Source organism: Balaenoptera physalus, assembly GCF_965194825.1.
Source record: "Balaenoptera physalus genome assembly, chromosome: 5".
NCBI classification, from domain to species: Eukaryota; Metazoa; Chordata; class Mammalia; order Artiodactyla; family Balaenopteridae; genus Balaenoptera; species Balaenoptera physalus.
This window is the reverse complement of record NC_138884.1, coordinates 57291909-57313130: the sequence shown is the minus strand read 5'-3', so window position 1 is coordinate 57313130 and position 21222 is coordinate 57291909. Positions and strand designations below refer to the sequence as shown.

The 21222-nt window shown below is 45.0% G+C and overlaps 1 protein-coding gene across 10 annotated transcripts in view; it reads left to right on the top strand.

Annotated features, from left to right (window-relative positions):
* The window catches only part of SEPTIN11 (septin 11), a 91659-nt gene that overhangs the window by 59225 nt on the left and 11212 nt on the right, over window positions 1-21222 (top strand). For 9 of the 10 annotated variants that reach the window (XR_014264273.1, XM_082463862.1, XM_082463861.1 and 6 more), the window contains 5 exons: window positions 4207-4393; window positions 7622-7783; window positions 12260-12356; window positions 13534-13702; window positions 20620-20752. Coding sequence is in view for 9 of the 10 variants with exons in the window: in XM_082463862.1 (XP_082319988.1) it covers window positions 4207-4393; window positions 7622-7783; window positions 12260-12356; window positions 13534-13702; window positions 20620-20752 (748 nt within the window). In the remaining variant the exon portion in view is untranslated. The remainder of the gene's footprint in view (window positions 1-4206; window positions 4394-7621; window positions 7784-12259; window positions 12357-13533; window positions 13703-20619; window positions 20753-21222) is intronic. The other variant, XM_082463863.1, reaches the window with a different exon arrangement.

Sequence of the window (21222 nt, the reverse complement as noted above, 5' to 3'; positions counted from 1 at the left end):
GGATAAGGAAAATTAACTTTGGCTAATAGATAGCAAGATGGTAGGTATCTGGTCCCATATGAAATGGAGAGTCATTCCCCAAACAATGGCATTGGCTCTTTTGCAGGTGTGTAGCTTGGGTGGATAGAAAACATTGCATAAAATATTTTTTCCCCATCAGTTTTAGGGTCAACCTCTGTCAATTTTTTGTGTTTTTTTAATGGCTGGAGATTTATGGGGGGGAAAAAAAAGTGGTAGATAAAAAGGAATATCCCATGCCTTAAAAAGAAATTATGTGAAAATGTAAAGACTTGATTTGATCTGCCCTATCCCCCCTCCTTCCCCCACCCTGCCCTTTCCTCTGCTTGGTATGGCTACAATCCACAGAAGTTTGAATTGGCAGAACAGAACATAAATAGGTATCCTTGCTATAAGAATGGAAACTAGCAAAAGGCAAAATAGGGATGAAGTTTCCTTATCTTTATGACTTTGAGTGTAGATAACATATGGACAGGAGTAGGAGAGAGGGCAGAGAGTTTGTCCAAAGGATGTGAAGGGGAGGACAAAGCCACTAGGCTGACTCATTATGCATCAGGAAGAAACTGTTTCATCAACATAATTAAATCTCGAACACAAGGCATAGTGATATGGTAAATTGTTCTCCTGAAATACATTTATTTGTTTATAATGATATAGAGGGTAAAATGGATGGGATTTTGTGCTTGGTTGTGTGTAGGAGGTAGGAGAGGAGGTCTCTGGGTTGAACCCGGGGGTACTGACACGGCCAGTGGTCTGGATGTGGGCGCAATTTGCTGACCTGAGGAATACGGGGGAGTGTGGGTTTGGGGACAAGATGAAGAGTTTGATTTTGGACATATTTTGAAGAGCGAGTGGAAATATCTGGTAAGCAGTTGGATGGATTGGTCTCAAACTTGGGTGAAAGATCTGGTTAAGTGAAACACAAGAGTAAATGTGATTTTCCAAGGAAACCACATACAGGGAGAAGAGGGAGATTGAAAAGATTGGCCCAAACTCCTTAACAGGGGACGGCAGAAGGAAGCCCGAGGTATAGAGGAGAACAAAAGATGTCTTTGGATATACCAAATCCAGGGCAGAAAGCATGCCTCACTGGAAAAGGAGAGGTTCTATGCCTCCCATAATCTTGGAGGATCAGAATCAAAACCAAATGCAAACTGTTGGTGGGAATGTAAATTGGTACAGCCACTATGGAGAACAGTATGGAGGTTCCTTAAAAAACTAAAAATAGAACTACCATATGACCCAGCAATCCCACTAGTGGGCATATACCCTGAGAAAACCATAATTCAAAAAGTCACGTACCACAATGTTCATTGCAGCACTATTTACAATAGCCAGGACATGGAAGCAACCTAAGTGTCCATTGACAGATGAATGGATAGAGAAGATGTGGCACACATATACAATGGAATATTACTCAGCCATAAAAAGAAACAAAATTGAGTTGTTTGTAGTGAGGTGGATGGACCTAGAGTCTGTCATACAGAGTGAAGTACGTCAGAAAGAGAAAAACAAATACCATACGCTAGCACATATATATGGAATCTTAAAAAAAAAAACGTTCTGAAGAACCTAGGGGCAGGACAGGAATAATGACTCAGACATAGAGAATGGACTTGAGGACACAGGGAGGGGGAAGGGTAAGCTAGGATGAAGTGAGAGAGTGGCATGGACATATATACACTACCAAATGGAAAATAGATAGCTAGTGGGAAGCAGCCGCATAGCACAGGGAGATCAGCTCGGTGCTTTGTGACCACCTAGAGGGGTGGGATAGGGAGGGTGGGAGGGAGACGCAAGAGGGAGGAGATATGGGGATATATGTATACATATAGCTGATTCACTTTGTTATAAAGCAGAAACTAACACACCATTGTAAAGCAATTATACTCCAATAAAGATGTTAAAAAAAAAAAACCAAATGCAGAAAGGAAATGAATAGAAAGAAGCAGCATACTTGGGCCACTCTTGTGGGGAGGTGCTAAGAAGCTGCAAATCAGGAACTGGGGAGGCAGGAAGGAGCACCTGCTGTGAGCTGCTTTCCTCTCCTTGGGGCTAAGAGGCTGTAGGGGGACCTTGATTCCCCCAGTCACATGCCTCGGTGTCAGGAGACCGAAAGATCAGGCCCTGGACTGACAGGGCATGGGTGGGCCTCACTGGAGTGGCCTGGTCCACTGCCCTGCAGGGCATGAGTCAGTAGCAGAACAGTTACCGTGGAAAGCGGGTCAGTGTAAAGTTCCTTTTTTTTTTTTTCCCCTGTCTTTTTGAGAAGTCAGGCCTGCTTTTCTCTTATTTGTTGTTTATTATATTACTATGAAATAGTTATATCTCACGGTTTTATGGGCTAATTCTTTTTTTTTTTTTTTTTTTTAATTTATTTTTGGTTGTATTGGGTCTTCGTTTCTGTGTGAGGGCTTTCTCCAGTTGCAGCAAGCGGGGGCCACTCTTCATCGCAGTGCACGGGCCTCTCACTATCGTGGCCTCTCTTGTTGCGGAGCACAGGCTCCAGACGCGCAGGCTCAGTATATGGGCTAATTCTTTACATATGTTAGCTCACTTAATTTGTCACATTAGCTGTCTGATATAGGTACTATCTTTGTCCTTGATATTACCTGTGAGGAAATTGAAACACAGAGAGGTTTAGTAACTTGCCCAAAGCCACACAGCTAGTAAATTATGGATTTGGAGTTTGGTCGTAGGTGGTCTGGCTTGAGTCCATGCTTTTAACCCCCATTCTATGTAACTATCCTATCATAATAATGGCTATTGCTATTGTTATATAATTCCTGCCTATATTTTAAAATTGGAAAATGGAGGAGAATCTTATTACTTGCTCATCCTTTCTATTGGAATTCATTGGGATTTCTACTGTCATGTTTAGAATTTTATTTAGGCACATTCTACTTTTTCTTTAAACCTCTAGAGATTTCGTCTGCTCAGATTGAAGCAATGGATTATGATAAATCACCAAGGGAAAATATAAGAAAACGTTTTTCTGTTTTCAGTTTTGGTCATACATTTTTGTTTGTTTGTTTTATCTTGTTTTGTTTGTTTTTTCTTTTAGGGCATCTGCTGTCATCTTCATTATAAAAGATTTATAGTTCCCTTTCAGGGATTTCAGTTTAATTTATGGATCCGAGAGTTGACTGTTGAGAGGTTTTTATTTTTCTTAATGCCTAAACCATTCCTCAGCAAGGTAGTGAGTTTGGGGAAGAATTAACCCATTTTATTCCTAATCAGCCCATGTCATTGCTGCTGCCAGTTACTTCTGAGCAGTCCCCTTGGAGACCTGGAAGAGTTCATGGCTTTTCCACAGTGACCTAATGTACTGTTTAATCTCTGGAGAACATATGGTTTATTGAATATGTCTTCCCAATATGCTATTAGTGATTGTGTTTTTGGTCAGTTAATAGAGTCATGTGTAATTATTCAAAATAGATTTGAATTATGGTTTGGTGAGAAGAGAGGGTTACAAAGTTTACCTTCAAATCATAAAATTTGAGAGTTGGGAAGAATCTTGATCATAATAGGCCAGGCAGTTCAGTTTATAGGTGAGGTTATGGCACGCGCAGGGCTTTATGAGAGTACAGAGAAGCCCTCGTCCCCGGGGGCTGGGGCACAGGAGCAGGGAGGGGCTGCCAGCATCCTGAAACTGCAGAGCAGTTTCACCTTGTGCACCGATGCCTATCAGCTGGGAGAGACTGTCAGAATCACTTTATTGGGACAGATTTTGAGACTCAGTTTTGGCCCAGCAGGAAAGAATGCCACAGTCTCTTAGCAATACCTTCATGGGTGCCATGGGGGAAGTGACAGTGTGTCTCACATATTTGCAGTTGCTGTTTTAAATGCTGAATGTTAGCCAGGGGAGTAATAGGAAGAAGACCATTCCAGGTTGAGGTGTGGGGGGATGGGACGGCTAGCATGAGCAAAGGCACAGAGGCAGGCGAGAGCTTGACACATGGGACAGAAAGGGTGAGCCCGGGAGGGGGTGTTGGAGAGAGGGCCTGGGGTGATGTTCAGGGGCCAGATGGCTAAAGGCCTGGGCTGCCAAGGTAAGGAACTTGGGCCTTAGCTCTTAGGGAAGAAGGAACCACTGAAGACTTTCCTGGAGGACTGTACAAAGAGGTTTGAGACTGGCAACATGCTGATTTGAAAATGTGTTATAAAAAACCTTCTTCTGCATCCTAGCTATAAGCCGATCGTGGAGTATATCGATGCGCAGTTTGAGGCCTACTTGCAAGAGGAATTGAAGATCAAACGTTCTCTCTTCAACTACCACGACACCAGGATCCACGCATGCCTCTACTTCATTGCCCCCACTGGACATTCGCTGAAGTCCCTGGACCTGGTCACCATGAAGAAGCTGGACAGTAAGGTACTCACTGCTGCCCTGGGTACTGTCCACTCTCCTGTAAGATCTCCATTATCCGGGGGCCCCAATTTACCTCTGCTTTCAGTGTAATTTGGTGTTTTGTTTTCAAGACTATGTTTTAGAGCAGTTTTAGGTTCACAGCAAAATTAAGAGGAAGGTGCAGAGATTTTCCACATACTCGCTGCCCCGTGACATGCATACCCCCACTCCCAACCCATTGCCAACATTCTCATCAGATGGTGCATTTGTTACAACTGGAGAACCTACAGTGACACATCACTGTCACCCCAAGTCCATAGTTTACATGAGGGTGCACTCTTGGTGTTGTACATTCTGTGGGCTTAGACACATTTATAATGACATGTATTCATCACTGGAGTATCATACAGACTAATTTCACTGCCCTAAAAGGCTTCTGTGCTCCACCTGTTTATCCCTCCCTACTTCCTAACCCAGTATTTGTTTTTTCTGGTTGACGGAACCATAGGGTTTTGAAAAAAATGGTTCAAAACCTCTCTGGATATTAGGACAAAACAAAACAAACAAAACCATGTAGCTTATTACAAAATATTTTTAGTTCTTAAATTAGCACTAGTGTATGCTCTGTTGAGGGTTGGGGAATTATACAGTGGAAACACCTAAAGGGTCGTAGGAAGGGTTAAATTTAGGGAGATTGAACTATAATTTCATGCTTTGTTTATTTTCTTAAAAACTTTCTTTTAAATCTCTCTTTGAAAGGTTTTTACAGGCTTGGCTTTAATTTGAAGTTTAACATGCCAAAAAAAAAAGTTTTTTTTTTTTTAATCTATGTGATAAGGATGGTCCAACTTCTTAGATTTTAAAACAGAGCTGCACCATGTGTTCAAAAGAAGTAGAGTCTCAGATCAAGTCTGACCCCTAATCTTTGCACATTTATAACCTTTCTCCTTCACAACATTTGGAGGAAGGGACTGATGAGTTTGACAACATTTGATGATCTACTTTATGATTAATTTGATTTTCCATTTTGAAATAAATGGAGGACAATACGTTCTGAAATAAAGAAGCAGCAAGTGGCAACAAGGACACCCACAAAATTAAGCTATAGTATTTCCTCTTAGATTCTAACCTCCTTTTGAGTTCAGTACAAAGTCTTACCTTTAGAGGGCTTTGTTGGGTGTTATTTTCTGTCCAAACAACACTGTTTAAAAGATGCTTTTGCTCCGGAGGGACATAATAGTGAGAGAATGCTGAGACGATCAGCCTGTCCCCAAGGCCTCTGCCTGTACCAGCCCACCAAGGGCCTGCGGGCTGACACCAAGCCAGGCACCCGGGGCCCCCAGCCTGCGAAGACGCACTGCTTTACAGAAACATATTCTACCAGCCAGAAAGGAGTCCTGCAGCTAGAGCACTCTTGGGAGAATACATGGAAACCCTTCCTCATCTCATTTGATTCAGCTTCAGTGGACCATCGATGGTGGCTCACTGGGCCAGGGAGGTCTGCTTCCTGTGCTGTCGGGTCCTTGAGAGCAGGGCTGGGAAGCAGACAGAGGGAGGTGGCTTCCTCACTGAGGCTGAGCTTGTAGACCACGCCAGGGTGATATCCAACAACAGGATTATGCTTCAGTTTAAAAAGGGAAAGAAGATAAGGCAAAACAAACAGCTAATCAAAACAAAACAAAACAATCACTACAAAACTGGTTAAACTGCTTTCAAAGAACTATTATTATTGTAGAGCTGGAGTGCTAGGGAGTATCTGAAAATGGTATTGTCAGAGGTTTGTTGATACAAGTAAAGTGAAGAGTTAAGGCAAACATATGACAATTTCAGACAAGATTTCCAAGCACCTGCCACTGAGGAAGAAGAGATTATAAATCTAAATTTGCTTGGTTCTTTTATCTACTCTGATCAAACTGGCCAAGAAAATATGAACCTCTGCCATTTTGTCCATGTTGATATTAACCCAATACTAAGTGTGCACAGAAGTTAGCCAATATAAAACATAGGGAGGGGTTTGTTTCCCACATCCTGATCCAGGCAGGCATCCTCCCACCCTCAGTGATGTCTGTCTCACCGAGGCAATTTGCTGCAGGAAGCCCATCCACGATAAGGTTAGGATTGGGTTGAGGAATAGGGAAGAACAGATTTTTCCATCAACGGGTCATCTCACTCTGGTTTATCAGGGATTTTTGATTTGGCTCTTGGGATAAAAGGAGAAGCAAAGGAATGCAAATGTGACCCAGAACCGCCCCCCCCACCTCCCGACACACACACACTAAAGACTCCCTCTTCTCTGGCTGGGACTGACCGCTTTCTCACCAAACCTGTTCCCTTTTCACCTGAGCTGGGTGAAGAGCATGGTCCCCGGTATCAGATGTCAGTAGCAACTTGTTGAAACCTCTGTACCAATCAGGGAGTGGAAGAAAGTTAATTGTAAAAAATCAATTTTAAAGAATGTGTCCTGTGGACAGTGCTGGGGTAAGCAGAGTGTCCCACCTTGGGCTTTGGGGCTTGCGCTTGAGGGTCCTTGGCCCTCATTCTGGGCTTTCTGCCATTGTTGTCAAACTTCAGAGTTCTCACCTGGTCTTTGTATCTGACGCTCTGAAAGTGAGCCTTGTCTTTGGCACTAGGTCTCATTCTGGCACAAAGAAGTAATGTGATAGAAGCTGATTTTCAAGAGAATTAGTTGGTGTGATTTTGAAAAATTTAGAAGTAGGTGAAATCAATTTTGTTTTGGTTAATACTTAGGTTCTCTGCTTCCAGCAGTTCTCAAGTCATCAGAAGAAAGAAAGGATGCTATCCTGCATAGAGCTGAATATTCCACTGTTCTAACTAATGAAAATCTTGGTATTAGACTGTTAGAAACATGCAAAAATCGAACTCCTAAAGTAGCTGGGAGGAGTCAAAAAGGAGTGGTTACTCAAAGAATAGGCTTCTTTGTTACCGCTCTTTGTCATAGAGTAACACTTCCTTTTACACCGTAAAGAAGAATGAGGTGGCATAGAAGAGGAAATTACGAGGATGCTTTCTTTCAGTGCCAGATGGGAGCGAGTAAAAATGTTCAGAGATGGAACTAAAAGATTATTCCATATCTTCTTAATTTTGCATCTAGGTAAAAAGTCCAATTTTTAATATCATCTCTATTTCTAAGTGAAGTTTTACAATTTCTGCTTCTTTGTTTTCTATATTTTATTCATTTGTCTATTTTTCTTACGTTGGAGTTGTATAAAAATGGATGTGTTTGGTTTATAGGTGAACATCATTCCAATAATTGCAAAAGCTGACACCATTGCCAAGAACGAATTGCACAAATTCAAGAGTAAGATCATGAGTGAACTAGTCAGCAATGGAGTCCAGATATATCAGTTCCCCACAGACGAAGAAACGGTGGCAGAAATTAATGCAACGATGAGTGTAAGTCCTCAAGTAAGAAAGGACCAACCATTGATTTTCCTGAAAACTTTTCTTAGTAGCGGCATTGTGCAGTGGCTAGAACATTGGACTAGCATCTAACGTACTCAGTGGGTCCAGCTCTGCCACTGTTTCAAGTCATTTAATCACCCTACTCCTCAGTTTGTCCATCTGTCAAATGGGAGAGTTAGACAAGATCTCAAATCTCCTTCCTGCTCTAACAGTTATGATTTCCACAGCAAATCTTGTGGGAAGGGAATGCCAGCCCAGCACCATTTCACACAAAGCTGCTTAGAGGAACTAGCTCTCCGCTTGCTTCTGCCAGTGTCGGCAGAAATATGTCCACCTGCCTCTCTTTTGCTTCTGTGATTGGTTCCTGCCTTTTTCTCCTTTCTGCATTCCCCGCCCTTTCCTGAATCATGAGGTAAACTGGCAGTGGAGGGTACAATTTCCACATCACAGAGAGGAATGGTCAGGAGATAAATGAAAGCTTCAGCAATCTAAGTGTGCCTGTGATAAAATCTCTCCTGATGACACTCCGTCCTGCTAGTCGATACCCAAGTCTTTCCCACTGCTCCCGTGTGTCTCATAGCCGTGGCTCACCTCTGTGTCACGTAACTGTACCCATCTTTCTTCAGTTGGGAATGCACGACTTCTGTAGAAGAAGCAGCATTCTTCACACATAGTTGATGCCCACTGAGGGTTTTTGGAATTCTTAAAACTGCAGGTTAGCTTCAATGGAATGTAATTAGAAGCTGTTAAATAGCTTGGCCTTCCCTGAATACGTGCTCAAAATTGATTCAAAAGTGTGCTGGTGGCAGTGGAAGTCAGTCTAGATTTTTTAATTTGTGGTCTGTTGAGGTATGTTCTACTTTCCTCAGATCTGATCATGACAAGTGTCTAATCAAGTCATTATTAAAGGCACTAAAGGCGCTCTTTTAATTAACAGCTTTATTGAGATATAATTGATATACTGTACGGCACCCAGTTAAAGTATACAATTCAGTGGTTTTTAGTGTATTCACAGAATTGTGCAACCATTGCCGCAATCAATTTTAGAACATTTTCATCACCCCAGAAAGAAACCATATACCTTTTAGATGTCAGCCCTCTAACCATCCCAGACATTGGCAACCACTAATCTACCTCCTTTTCTCTGTAGGTTTGCCTATTCTGGACATTTTATATAAAGAAAGTCATACTGAAGCTTATCTAGAGAATTAAGTGACTTGGTCAAAGCCTTCCGGTTAAGAGCAGCCCTGGGATTTTGGCCCAGCCCACCTGGCCCCAGTCTCGTTGCTGTTTGCCATTGTAATTAGGAGACCAGACTAATTCCACAAAACTGCTTCTTCCTTCTTCCATTCAGCCTATGGACTTTTCTAGATATGGCTGTTATCATTTAAGAGGGGAACTTTTCCCATAAATCACTCCCAACGTGACTAGGACTTTGGAAGGGAATGTAACTTTCCCCTTCTCTGGGAAATCGCTGAATTTAAAATTTTAGGGGGCGTCCCTGGTAGCCCAGTGGTTAAGAATCCACCTGCCAATGCAGGGGACACGGGTTCGAGCCCTGGTCCGGGAAGATCCCACATGCCGCGGAGCAACTAGGCCGCTGTACCACAACTGCTGAGCCTGTGCTCTAGAGCCCGCGTGCCGTGACTACTGAGCCCGTGTGCCACAACTACTGAAGCCCGCACGCCTAGAGCCCGTGCTCCGCAATAAGAGAAGCTACTGCAACGAGAAGCCCACGCACTGCAACAAAAAGTAGCCCGTGCTCACTGCAACTGTAGAAAGCCCGTGCACAGCAACAAAGGCCCAAAGCAGCCAAAAATAAATTAAAAAAAAAAAAATTTAAAAAATAAAATAAATAAAACTTAGGGATCTCATTAATGCAGAGATAGACCAGCTCCTGTCTGCCCTAGTCTGGTCGCACTGAGTCATGTGACCACCTCTGGCTGTCGTGCTCCTGTGTCCAGGATAGTAAAGGGTCTGGAATCCTTGGAAGGAACTGCAGAGCAGATTCTTCCTATGAAATGGCCACGAGGGTGTGCGAAAGGAAGTAATCATAGGGGAGAGCGACTAGACTTACTCAAAAGGCAGAACCAAAACCAGAGGGCAAAAGAGCAGTGTGGGCTTTGGGCCCAGTGAAGTGCACGTTTGTTTAACTCTTGGTGCCTCCATCACAAGTAGTTGGTGGACAACAGATTCTGTTTCAGCTCACTCAGAAGAGATACCATGGAGGGAATTCCTACACAGATTCCACCCCTAAAATTCTCTGGTTCTGGGTACTGAGAACTTGGTGATAATAGTAGTGCCTGACATTTTGACATTTATGGAGCACTTATTACTCTGCATCGGTCACTGCTCCAGGCTCCACATTTAATGTTCACAACAGTCCCATGGGAGGAGCTAGTATTATTCCTACTACCACGTGAGGAAACGGCAGCCCAGCACCTAAGAGTGCATAGCTGTCTGTAGTGGAGCAGGACGTGGACCCAGGTGGCTTGGCTCCAGGCGACCTCTCGCCCTTTATCCTAACGGCCGCCCAAGCGGGGGAGCGTACTTGGTTATAGCATCATTAAAAGCTCAGGCTGGGACGGCACGTGTTTATTCCGCTGTAGGACTGCAATTTGGGGTCAGTGGGATTCAGGAAGTAACATGAATGAATACCATCCAATTTTTCTCTGTATAGCCCTTCCTGTCCTTTTAAATAATTTTGCATGGCCGTGAAACTAAATTTGTGTTAAGTTTCTTGGAAAGAAAATACCCATGAATCTTTGCTCTGTTTCTCTCTCTATCAGATTCACGGAACTGATATTCCCAAATTCATTTTGTTCTTTATCAAGGAATTTTCTTATAGGGTCTTCCTTGCAGGCAGTTCCTGGTGATGAAATCCCATAGGATATGTGGAAAGCAGATCTCATTGGCGGTTGCTTTCGTCACTCAGGTCGTCACATCAGAATGTGGGCTGGAAGGGTCCTGTTACCCCTCAGCTCCAGGGAACCACATTTCAGTTCCAGATGCTGAGAAAGAGAACGTGCTTTCTTTCCTTCCTACAGAGTGTGAGATGAACTAGAAAATATAAATATCTGGAGCACCAGACCAAATACCAGTTGGGCGGCCTGGGCTGAGGATTTTGCCAAGCTCTGGGAGAGGATTTGGCTTTAAAACACTCTTGTCTGTCTCAGTGTGTCTGTAGTGGAAGAGCACTGGGTCAGGGAGCCCTAAATAATAATTCTCAGAGCAGCCATTTCAGATGTTATTCTTACGTGCTAAGAGGAGAAAGATAGAATTACTGTTTTCTCCCTGGATTGTAGCCATAGTTACCAAATAAACCAACGTGGCACAGCCAGTTGTCTTGAATAGTATCTCTGCTCAAGGTAAGTCGGGGTGCAAGGCTTGAGCCAATAATTTGAGCTAAAGTATATTTGACTTGAATTTTGTGCAATGATCAACTGTCTAAAGCAGTGCTGTTCAGTAGAAATATAATATGAGCCACACAAGTAATTTAAATTTTCCAGTAGCCACATTTTTAAAAAGTAAAAAGAAACATAAAATTAATTTTAAGAACTTATTTAACCCAGTATATCAAAAATATCATTTCAACATGTAACCAATATAAAAATTACTAGTGAGATGTTTCCATAGCAGGGCTTTGAAGTCCTCTGTGAGTGTGTGTGTGTGTGTGTGTGTGTGTGTGTGTGTGTGTGTGTGTGTGTGTGTATATTCTTTTTTGTCACACCACGTGACTTGTGGGATCTTAGTTCCCCAACCAGGGATTTAATCCAGTTGCTGGCAGTGAAAGTGTCGAGTTCTAACCACTGGACTGCCAGGGAATTCCCCCAATGTATAGTTTATAATTACATACATCCCAACTTGGACGCATACCTAACTTACTGCTAACATATTTAAAAGTTTTTCAATATGAAGTAAGTACCAAAAAGATAATTTTCCTTCATGTTTGCATCTACATTAACAAAACTTGTTCTTTTTTTTTTTTTTTTTTTAAGAAGATCTGAGTTTGAAGCAAAGTGAAATGCAGTCCTACCAAAACAATAAAGTGATAATTAATGGAAAAATATTTCACACTGCTTCCCTTTAAATGTAAATGAATTAAAAGTAAATAAAATTAAAATTTTCTTCATTTTATGAGCCTCATTTCAGGTGCTCAGTAACCACATAGACCAGTGGCTACTCTCAGGCAGTGGACATCCCACGCTTACCATATAATCACAAAGACTCCTAGTTTCCCCCTGAGTCCAGCTCATGGCAGGTACTTGGTATCTGGTTGTAGGGAGGGTCGAATACACGAAGCCCAACCCCACTGAACTGTTGAGCCTCTCGCTCTTCTGCCCTCCCTCGCCCTTTTCTCTTGCCCCGAGCAGAGGCCTGCGGGAGGAGGGGCGTGTGGAAGCGGAGGAGAGCGTGTCTTTGCAGCACGGGGAGGGTAACCGCTCTCTGTCCTTGTGTTGCTGGCAGGTCCACCTCCCTTTCGCAGTGGTCGGCAGCACCGAAGAGGTGAAGATCGGCAACAAGATGGCAAAGGCCAGGCAGTACCCCTGGGGTGTGGTGCAGGGTACGTGCGCATCGCGGGGAAGGGGTTCCTCACGTGTCACCCCCAGGGTGGCCGTCCCCGCCGGGTTTGGGCAGGTCCTTGACGTGGGCAGGTGGAAGGGGTGGCAGGGTTTTACACCTGGCAGTCGTGGAGGCCAGAAAGAAGCAAGGAGGCTGGGAAGCAATGGAGAGAAGTGGCTGCAGAGCCCTAGTGCCGATGAGGCAGCCCCCCAAGAATGCTGGGTTGTGTGGGGAATTTCGTATAAATTCCTGCTGGAAGAGAGAGCTTCCCTGGGAGTTTGAATGAGTTCTTCATCAGCAAAGAATAAGAAAGCTGCAAAAAGCTTCTTGCGAACAAGAGGATACTTGTTTCTCCATTATCTCTGGAAAAATTGTCTTGTTTTTTTTTTTTGGAAATTGTCTTCTCAGTAAATATCTGAGAACAAGTAACCTATAATTGTTGTGGGACATGACTACAGTCTCTAACCTGAAGACATTTCCTGTCACTTTGATGGGCAAGGTCTCGGATTCCATTACCAACCCTTGTGTGTTGTGAAGGAGGATGTCCAATGCTATGGATTAAGTAGGGTGGCTGCAGAAAGTTCCTTCATTGGCTTACGATATATCAGTCCTCCGTTTCCTTTGTTCTGAGTAAAGGCAATAAATCTGTGAGACGTGAGAAAGCACAGTACCTTTGAGATACGTAGAAAAATTATGGTTTTTATCAATCTTCCCAAATTCTCTACAAGAGAAAAACTTGCTTCATAGTGTCATTGATAAAATTAAAGGAGGTGATACATAAAGACTGCCTTGTACAGGTCCCGACAGCATGGAGGGGTAGAAATCGGCCTGGCTTTGGAGCCAGGGGTGACGGGGTCTGAACATAGACTCTGCTGCCTCTGTCTGGGAGGCCAGTCTGCTCATCAAAGCCATGCTCTGCCTCTGGGAATCCTGCTACCGAGAGTCAAGACAGTATTGGCAGAGCTCCTCCCACGGTGCCCTGCCCTCAGCATCAGCAACCATGGCCCCTGCTGTCAGAAATCCTGTCCTGGTAGGGGTGTCAGGAGGATCCAGTGAAGGCTCTCCGGGTGACCTTGAGATTTCAGGGGCAACGGTGACCACGTCTTGGAAAGATCACGTCAGGTTTGAGTGACACCGCCGCTGAGAGCCCTCCCTGCTGTCTTGCCCGTCTCCCGCAGTTGAGAATGAAAACCACTGTGATTTCGTGAAGCTTCGGGAGATGCTGATCCGCGTGAACATGGAAGACTTGCGAGAGCAGACTCACACCCGCCACTATGAGCTGTATCGGCGCTGTAAGCTCGAGGAGATGGGCTTCAAGGACACCGACCCTGACAGCAAGCCCTTCAGGTATGTGGGCACCTGGCAGTCAGGCCCCCCAGGCAGGGGTGTGAGCGGCGTGCCGGCGCATCCCGGAGATGCTTGTGGGATCGAGAGATGGGTGGTGGAGGGACCTGGCGGGGGCAGATGAATAGCGCGGGTCGCCAGGCATTGCGGTAACCGCTTTATGTGTATCATCTAGAGCACCTGACGTAGCTGCTGTCACTATTGCATCCTCATTTTACAGAGGAGGAGACGAAGGCACTGCAAGTGTAAACAGCCTGCCCAAGTAGGAAGTGACAGGTGTGAGTTTTGAACCTCTGTTCTTAACTGTTATACCCACAGAGGCACGGAACCTGGTCCAGGCATTTACAAAGATGCGGAGGCTCACTACAGTTTGTCCCGTTCGTCTTTGCCAAATAGGTTTCACTTGCCATGTCTCCTACTTTGTGACGTGCTCTTACTAGGTTCCAGTGAACCAGTACAATTCTAACAACACGAATGAGTAGTAAAGGAAATAACTTACAGAACATTTGCTGTGTATTTTCCCACACCGCTGATGGATGGAGAGGAAGAGGCAAAACGTGAACGGGAGAATATTGAAGTTAATGTAGAATTAGTGGCCCCGCAAAGGCCAGGCCCTGTTAGAGCCCAGTGGTGGGGAAGGGTCGCCGGGGCCACTCCAGGCTTGGTGAACGGTCAGAGGAAGGTTTGCCGCCACCTGGTACAGGAGAGGATTGCTCTGTGCATACTGAACCCATGCAGTTTCTTCACGGGGAGCTGAGTTGAGGTGATGTGAAGTGTGTCTGTGCTTGGCGCCTGTACTGATCGGGGGCCGTGGTTCCTTGGAGAAGACTGTTTTCCTCCTCTCTTGTGGCTGGCCTCGACTCCCACTCAAATGTCTAGGAGCTGGCCGGCCGCGGTGCCTCAGGCAGCCTGTGTGCAGTGCCAGTGGACTCCCTCCACTGGATCTGAGCTGCCATTGCGGTGGCAGGGAGGTTATTCTCTTGGAATCTCTTTAGTTTGGTGACGTCTGGACTGGTCTCCCAGTACAGTGCTCCCGTGGAATGTATTTGGTGAGAACAAATGGAGACCCCAGACAGAGGGCTTCTAACCAAAAAGTTAGCTTCTAGCTAAGTTTGCATCATTTAGTCCTGCTCTAGGGGCTTGTAAAATTGGCCCTCTTCATTCACATGAAATGTGCTTTCTGAGGCAGGGTAGAGGATGCCCTTTTGTGTACACAAGTTTAGGGGGTTGAACCTTGAAATGCATTGACCAAAAAATAGCCCCTACACAATCAAGCCTACTCTCTGGTTATTAAGCCTGAGGAAAATGGTTTTTGTGTGGCAGAGACTATCTTTATTTTTTCATAGAGGTTTTTTTTTTTTCACCCATGCATAGAGATGAAACAAAAGGAACCACAGTAAAAATGGAACCCGTGTGCCCTCCGCCCTCATTCAAACCCAGGCGGCGTTGAAGGGTGAAGGGGCAGCAGTGTGGGTTCAAGTCTTGACCCTGCTACTACCCAACTCCTTAACCTGTCTGGGCCTCAGGTTCTTCATCTGTAAAATGAGGAACTGGGCTAGATCAGGGGGCAGTCAGATCTAGTAGGAGGGCTTTTTCCAGAATGTGCCACAGAAGAAATGCTCTGGCTCTGTGGACCATGTAGTCTCTGTCCCAGTTTTTCAGCTCCACCCTTGTAGTGTGAAAGCAGCCAGAGACCCTAACGTAAAAGAACAGGAGTGGCTGTGTTCCAATACAAACGTATTTGCAAAAACAGGCAGGGCCAGATTTTGCCCTCAGGCTGTAATTTGCCAGCCCCTGGACTAGACCATCTCTTGGAGCCCTGAGCTGCCTGCAGAAGTTGGAATGCATGTGACTGTTTCTTAGGTCTGTTAGAGGTAATTTACCTCCCCAAATGTTAAGAACCATTCAGCACAGCTGTGTTTTGTTCAGCTCTGGAATTTTGGAGTCTGTGATGCAGGCCCCTTCACTAACCTTCCACCATCTCGACCAACTGGGGCTGCTTGGGTTCCCAGGAACCAGGGCTGGTGAGGATTTCCTGCTGCTGCCTCTGTCTCTGCGTTTGAGTTACAGTTTCTCCTGCAAGGCCAGGGTAGCTGCCCGCCAGGAGGAGGGTTGCTGGGTGGGTCCAGCAGGTTCTGCAAGGCCTGGCAGAACTGGATCCAGCTCACTGCTCTGGCCTCCCCGTCCCCACGGGCTTCAGGACCCTTGGTAGATGTCGCTGAGGCCTGACTTGTAGAGAACGTGCTTTATTCACGCGTATCCCCCTCCCCATTTGGTTCCTTTTCTACTGGCCTGAGGGTTCCTTTTTGAGGATGAAAAGGAGGGAAATATATTTTATATAAAATATATTTTGTATATGTAAATATTTTATATATAAATATATTATATATATATGTATATATATAAAACCAAGGCCTTTACTCTTTTCCCTGTATAAGAAAATAAGAAACAGAGAAGTAGACCTTCTAAAAATAAACACCTTCTATCATCTCAGTTCCTGGGAACCCTGGAAATAGTTTCTCCTCTTAGAAACCCACTCACTCAACCTCAGGTGGCCCTATTGGTGCAGGCAGGATCATTTGGAACATAAAAGTTGGCTTTGAATCACATGTCTTGGCAGATAGCAAGGTGAAATAAACTTGGTTTTCCTCTCCTTGGAAACCACTGCTTTACAAAGGGCCCAGCCTCTCCCTTGGAGGAGTTTCCAGCCTCCCCAGCACTTCCTGCGAGCCTGACACTGAGGGTGCAGGAGGGGACCTGCGTGAATGACGACACAGTTAAGGAAAAGCAAAAGCCACAGTTAATTTAAGGGATTTCCCAGAATTACACCTTCAAAGTCATCACGCCTGGATGCTCACAGAAGACTTTTTTTTCCTTGTGAATTCAGGGTGAGCTTGGAGGAATATCAGTGAAGGACTCAAGGCTTTTACATTCTCAAAGTAGAGGATCCCTTCACGGGTGTACAGTGAAGTCCGTCCTCCCCTCTGGGCACCCTGTGTCCACCACTTGCCCTCTGGGTGCCACTTGTGTTTATACCATGTGTTTATAAAGCAGAGAGTGGCCTCTAAAGCCGAGGCCCGTAAGTGGGAGCTCCCCTGAATATATGACACCGTGTGAAACCAAACCAGAAGCTGGGCGAGCACAGGAACAGGCCGCATTTAAGCCTTGGAAGTACGTCCCGGGCACAAAAGCTGAATCTGTCCCTGGTGCTTTCCTTCAACCTGCCTGCGTTCAGAGTTGTGTCTCTCTTGTCTTGCGGTAGAACCTTTCTCTCTGTCACTACACGTGTATATGTCCAGGCGTCAACCTGCTTTTTCTTGCGCGCATCTTTCCCACCTGCTGCCCTGCAGCCTCAGAGCTCAAGCCTCACCCCAGCCAGAGCACCCATGCCTTCCCTGGACCCAGGTCCCCCAGACCCTGGCCCCTTTCTGGCTGGCACTGGGGGAAGATGGGGGCGGGGATGGGTCTTGTCCCTGCTGCTTGTCTCCTGAGATGCCACCGCCCTCTTCCTAACACTCCATCCTCACCTCAAAACACCACCTTCTCCTTGACGCTACTTGTCAGGTCACAACAAGTGCTCCTTTACTGCCCCTGTCTCAAGAAATCACAGAGTTTTCGGGCCCATGAGACCATTCATTTTTAGGAGCATGGAGGCCTCACTTCTCCCACCTGAGCTAGGTGGCCCGGCTGAAAATCCCGGCTCTGTCACTTCTTCACTGTGTGACCTGCACAGGTTACTAAGCCCCTCTGTGTCCGAGTTTCTCCATGTGTAAAATGGGAGGTGATAATAATAGCTACGTCACTGCGTTGTTGTAAGGATAACACACTCGCGTTTGTAAGTTCCTCCGTAAACCCCTGTGGCGTGCGGTGCTCTGGCCTGCCCCCCGCTGGGCGGTCCAGGAGCCGTAACAGGGAGAGAACGGTGCTACGTGAATTACCGGAGTGCAGGATGAACTGGAGTGCCAGTGCCTGTTCTCCCTTCCCTTGATCTCCATGAGCAAAGCCTGCCTCTCCCAAAAGCTGTTAAAAGAAAATAAGAAGATAAAAGCCTCAGTTTCAAACCAGCCCAAACCCTCATGAAAAAATTGTTCACTTCTCACTTGGAAAAGGATGTTAATAACTACAATTAAAAATTAAGTTGGAAGAGCTAGAAATTGTAAAAGGTATCATCACTTTAGGTATCTGAGAGGATACTGTAGATCCAGTTCCTTCTGGACTGGTTTTCACTGGCTGGAAGCATAGGGGAGGGTGTCTGGTGTCTCTCATTCACATGTGGATTTCCGCAGGTGCCCAGGGAGTAGGATCTGTGACTGCATTGTTAAGAAACCTACTGCAGGTGACTCCTTGGAGTGGGGGGTTTATGATTTCTTTCTCATACGTTGCTTATGATTTCCAGTGTCAGAGTTGCAAAGCTGGTTCCTGTCCCCGGATGCAGCCATCTAATAAGCAGCATGTGTTGAGGCCATCTGGCTGGTGGCAATATCGCTCCTTATCCTTTCTCTAGAACATGCGCTTTCCAGCTTTGGGCTGCAACCTTCCCTATCAAATGTGTTCTACATCGTGATCCAGTGTACACATATCATGAAGTGATACCTGCTCTTAGAGTTTGCACTGCATTCTGGTTTCTTCTATCCTGTTCTCTAAACTTTTTAACATACTGGTTAAAACCCTTGATTGGGTCATGACCCATAGTTTGAAAATGGATCTCCAGAAACTGGAGCCTAAGCTAGGTTGTGGTTGGGACTGGATCAGGTCGAGTCATGCTGCGAGGTCTCAGAATTCCAGTAGCATTACCCAAAGGACCTTCTCTTTGTGTGTCACTTAACAAAAGTTTCCACAATTAAACAAATTTGGCTCTAAGTGAATCGACTTAAACAGGTTTTTTTTTTTTTTTAATTGAAGGACTTTTCAGAGCACTTAAGACAAGCAGTGGTTGGCAGACTAGTTACATCAAGTCACCTGGAAGCATTTTAAAAATACAGATTACTTTTGCCTTCTCCTGACATCCTGAGTCAGCATCTCCAAGTGTGGAGTTAGGAAACTGTGCTCAGAAAAGTCCAGTAAAACATGCCCAGGCGACCCTGACGTGCTGCAGGGCTTGGGAGTCACCGTGCGCTGTGGCTCTCCTAAAGGGAGGTCACACATTGCATTTTCCTTTTGTTCTTTTGACTTGGGAACCCCACTTTTGAAGATTTCTTGAAACTAGTGATCTCTGGAACACACTTTGGGTCATGTTTCTTGGTAGTGTTTCTATACTAGGTGTTCCACTGCTTGTTAAGAAAGAAGAGGAAGATGGATTCATTATCTTAAAATCAACAAACACTGGGTTCCCCCAAAATTTCATAGCAGGGACAAGTCATCCTCTGCCTTTGGCCATTCTGACACAAATGATAGTGATAAAGAGTTTATTAGAAGCTAACAAGCAAAATCAAACTCATGAATTATTTTATAGTTTCATTATCCATGCATTTCTCTATCTCTGTGGCTATATAGCTTAAATTTCAAGTCCAAATATTGCTATTAATATTAGCCAACACTAACGTTGGCCAAACTTGCTTTTGTCTCCTAAGATAATGTGAAAGCCAAATATACCTCCAGAAACTCCCAACTCGTGATTGTCCATTACCCAGGCAGTGTTGACACTCTTGAGGGCAGGAGAACTGATTGTTCAGCAACCAATAAGAGCATTGATTATAGACGTATAAACAATCCTAATTAATGCATTTTGTAAGTATGTTGCTCTTTATAAACGTATACCCACATGCACACGCCCCTCCACCACCTGAATGTTCTTTTTCTCCTTCTGCATGGACAAGTGTGAATGCTGGGGTGGCTCTGCATGGAGCCTGGGGTCACCCACAGGTGCTCTTCATTTTGGAATCAGCACTTTGGATGCATTTGGTCCCTGGGTAAAAGTGGATAATCCTGCTGCAGACTTGTGTAACTGTCACAACCCTTGTTCTAGGGAAACTGCAAGGGAGAGATAGAGATAGCAATTACCGGCAAATGTATCTCTGTTTGTATGAGCGTGGGTGTGGGTGTCTGTTTTTTTCCTAAGTTGTGTTACCAAAGGTGATTTTTCTGTAAATATATCTGTTCTGACTTGGAGGTAAAACTGAGTGATGGCCTTTGCTTTAAAATATTGGGCCCCAAGTTCTGTAGACAGTCAGAGGGAGGATGAGTTTTAAAATAAGAATCAAACTCCTCCTTGCTCTATTTACAATTGGTAATACCACTTGAAGAGCAGCAATTTTCTGTAATATCTTTAGATACACTATTGTCTCTTTAGATGGTTCACTGAGTCTGTTTTCTAAATTGGGGGCTGGAGGAAGACGAGTGCGGGGGTAACACTTATTAAGCACCGATGTTATCTCAAATGCTTTACTCACTCTGCCCACATTTACCTCCCAAAATCATGGGCCCCGGAAGGCATTGTATTCAGAGAACATTGAGGCTGAGAGGCCGTGCCCTTCCCAAGATCAGTCAGTAAATTGCTGTGAACCCAAAACCAACCCTAGTGGATCTGTCTGGCTCCAGTGCCGCTGCATTTCTCTCCCTACACCCCCTCCATCTTCTAAAATTCTAAATCACGTCTTCAGTATCTACGTGGTACTGAACTGGGAGATACTGGCCAGCCCAGGCTTCCCCTGTGTGAATGTATGTAGCATACAGCTTGGCCAGTAGGAGACATCCCATTAGTGCTACACTGTACTTATTGCCTCATCTCTGGTTCCTGACGTGCTTGTCTTTCTGATTGCCACATAACTAAAAAGAAGATGGTGCCATTTTGTGTGTCCTTGAACTTGGTGAGTTGGCAGCCTTATTTATTTTGAGGAAGTGGCTGGGTAGGAACTGTCTGGACTGAAATTTCTTATCATGCAACTTCATGACACTGTCCTTGGTTTGTGGCTTTTGAATAGTCTTCAGGAGACATACGAAGCAAAAAGGAATGAATTTCTGGGAGAACTTCAGAAGAAAGAAGAAGAAATGAGACAGATGTTTGTCATGAGAGTGAAGGAGAAAGAAGCTGAACTTAAAGAGGCAGAGAAAGAGGTAAGCCATCTGTCCTTGCGTCCGGGGGAGACACAGACGAGACGGGCCTTCGTGCTGCTCTAAGCACTTGCTACATATATTCTATCACACGAGGGGCCTACTAACCTGGTACGAAGAGTAGGGTAGCCAGTCTTATCCCCATTTCACAGATGGTAACACTGAGTGTCATAAAGCTTAAGTTATTTATGCAGTCACATACCTAGTCAGTAGCAAAGCCAAGACTAAAGCTAGAACTTAGGTTTCCAGACCTGATCCCACATTCCTTGTAACTCCATATTTCATCAATTTACAAGTGATGAAACGTAAGATTTGCAATTCTGGGACCATTATTGTCTCAGTCTACCAGTCAACTCAGTGAGCTAAACAGTGGAGGGCCCTTCGCCCCTGTCTGATGGAGGATGGGCTCCGTCCGCCGTGTCTGTGCTCTGGCTTCCCTCTGGGACGCACACCCCTGGCTCCAGTGTCCCGCT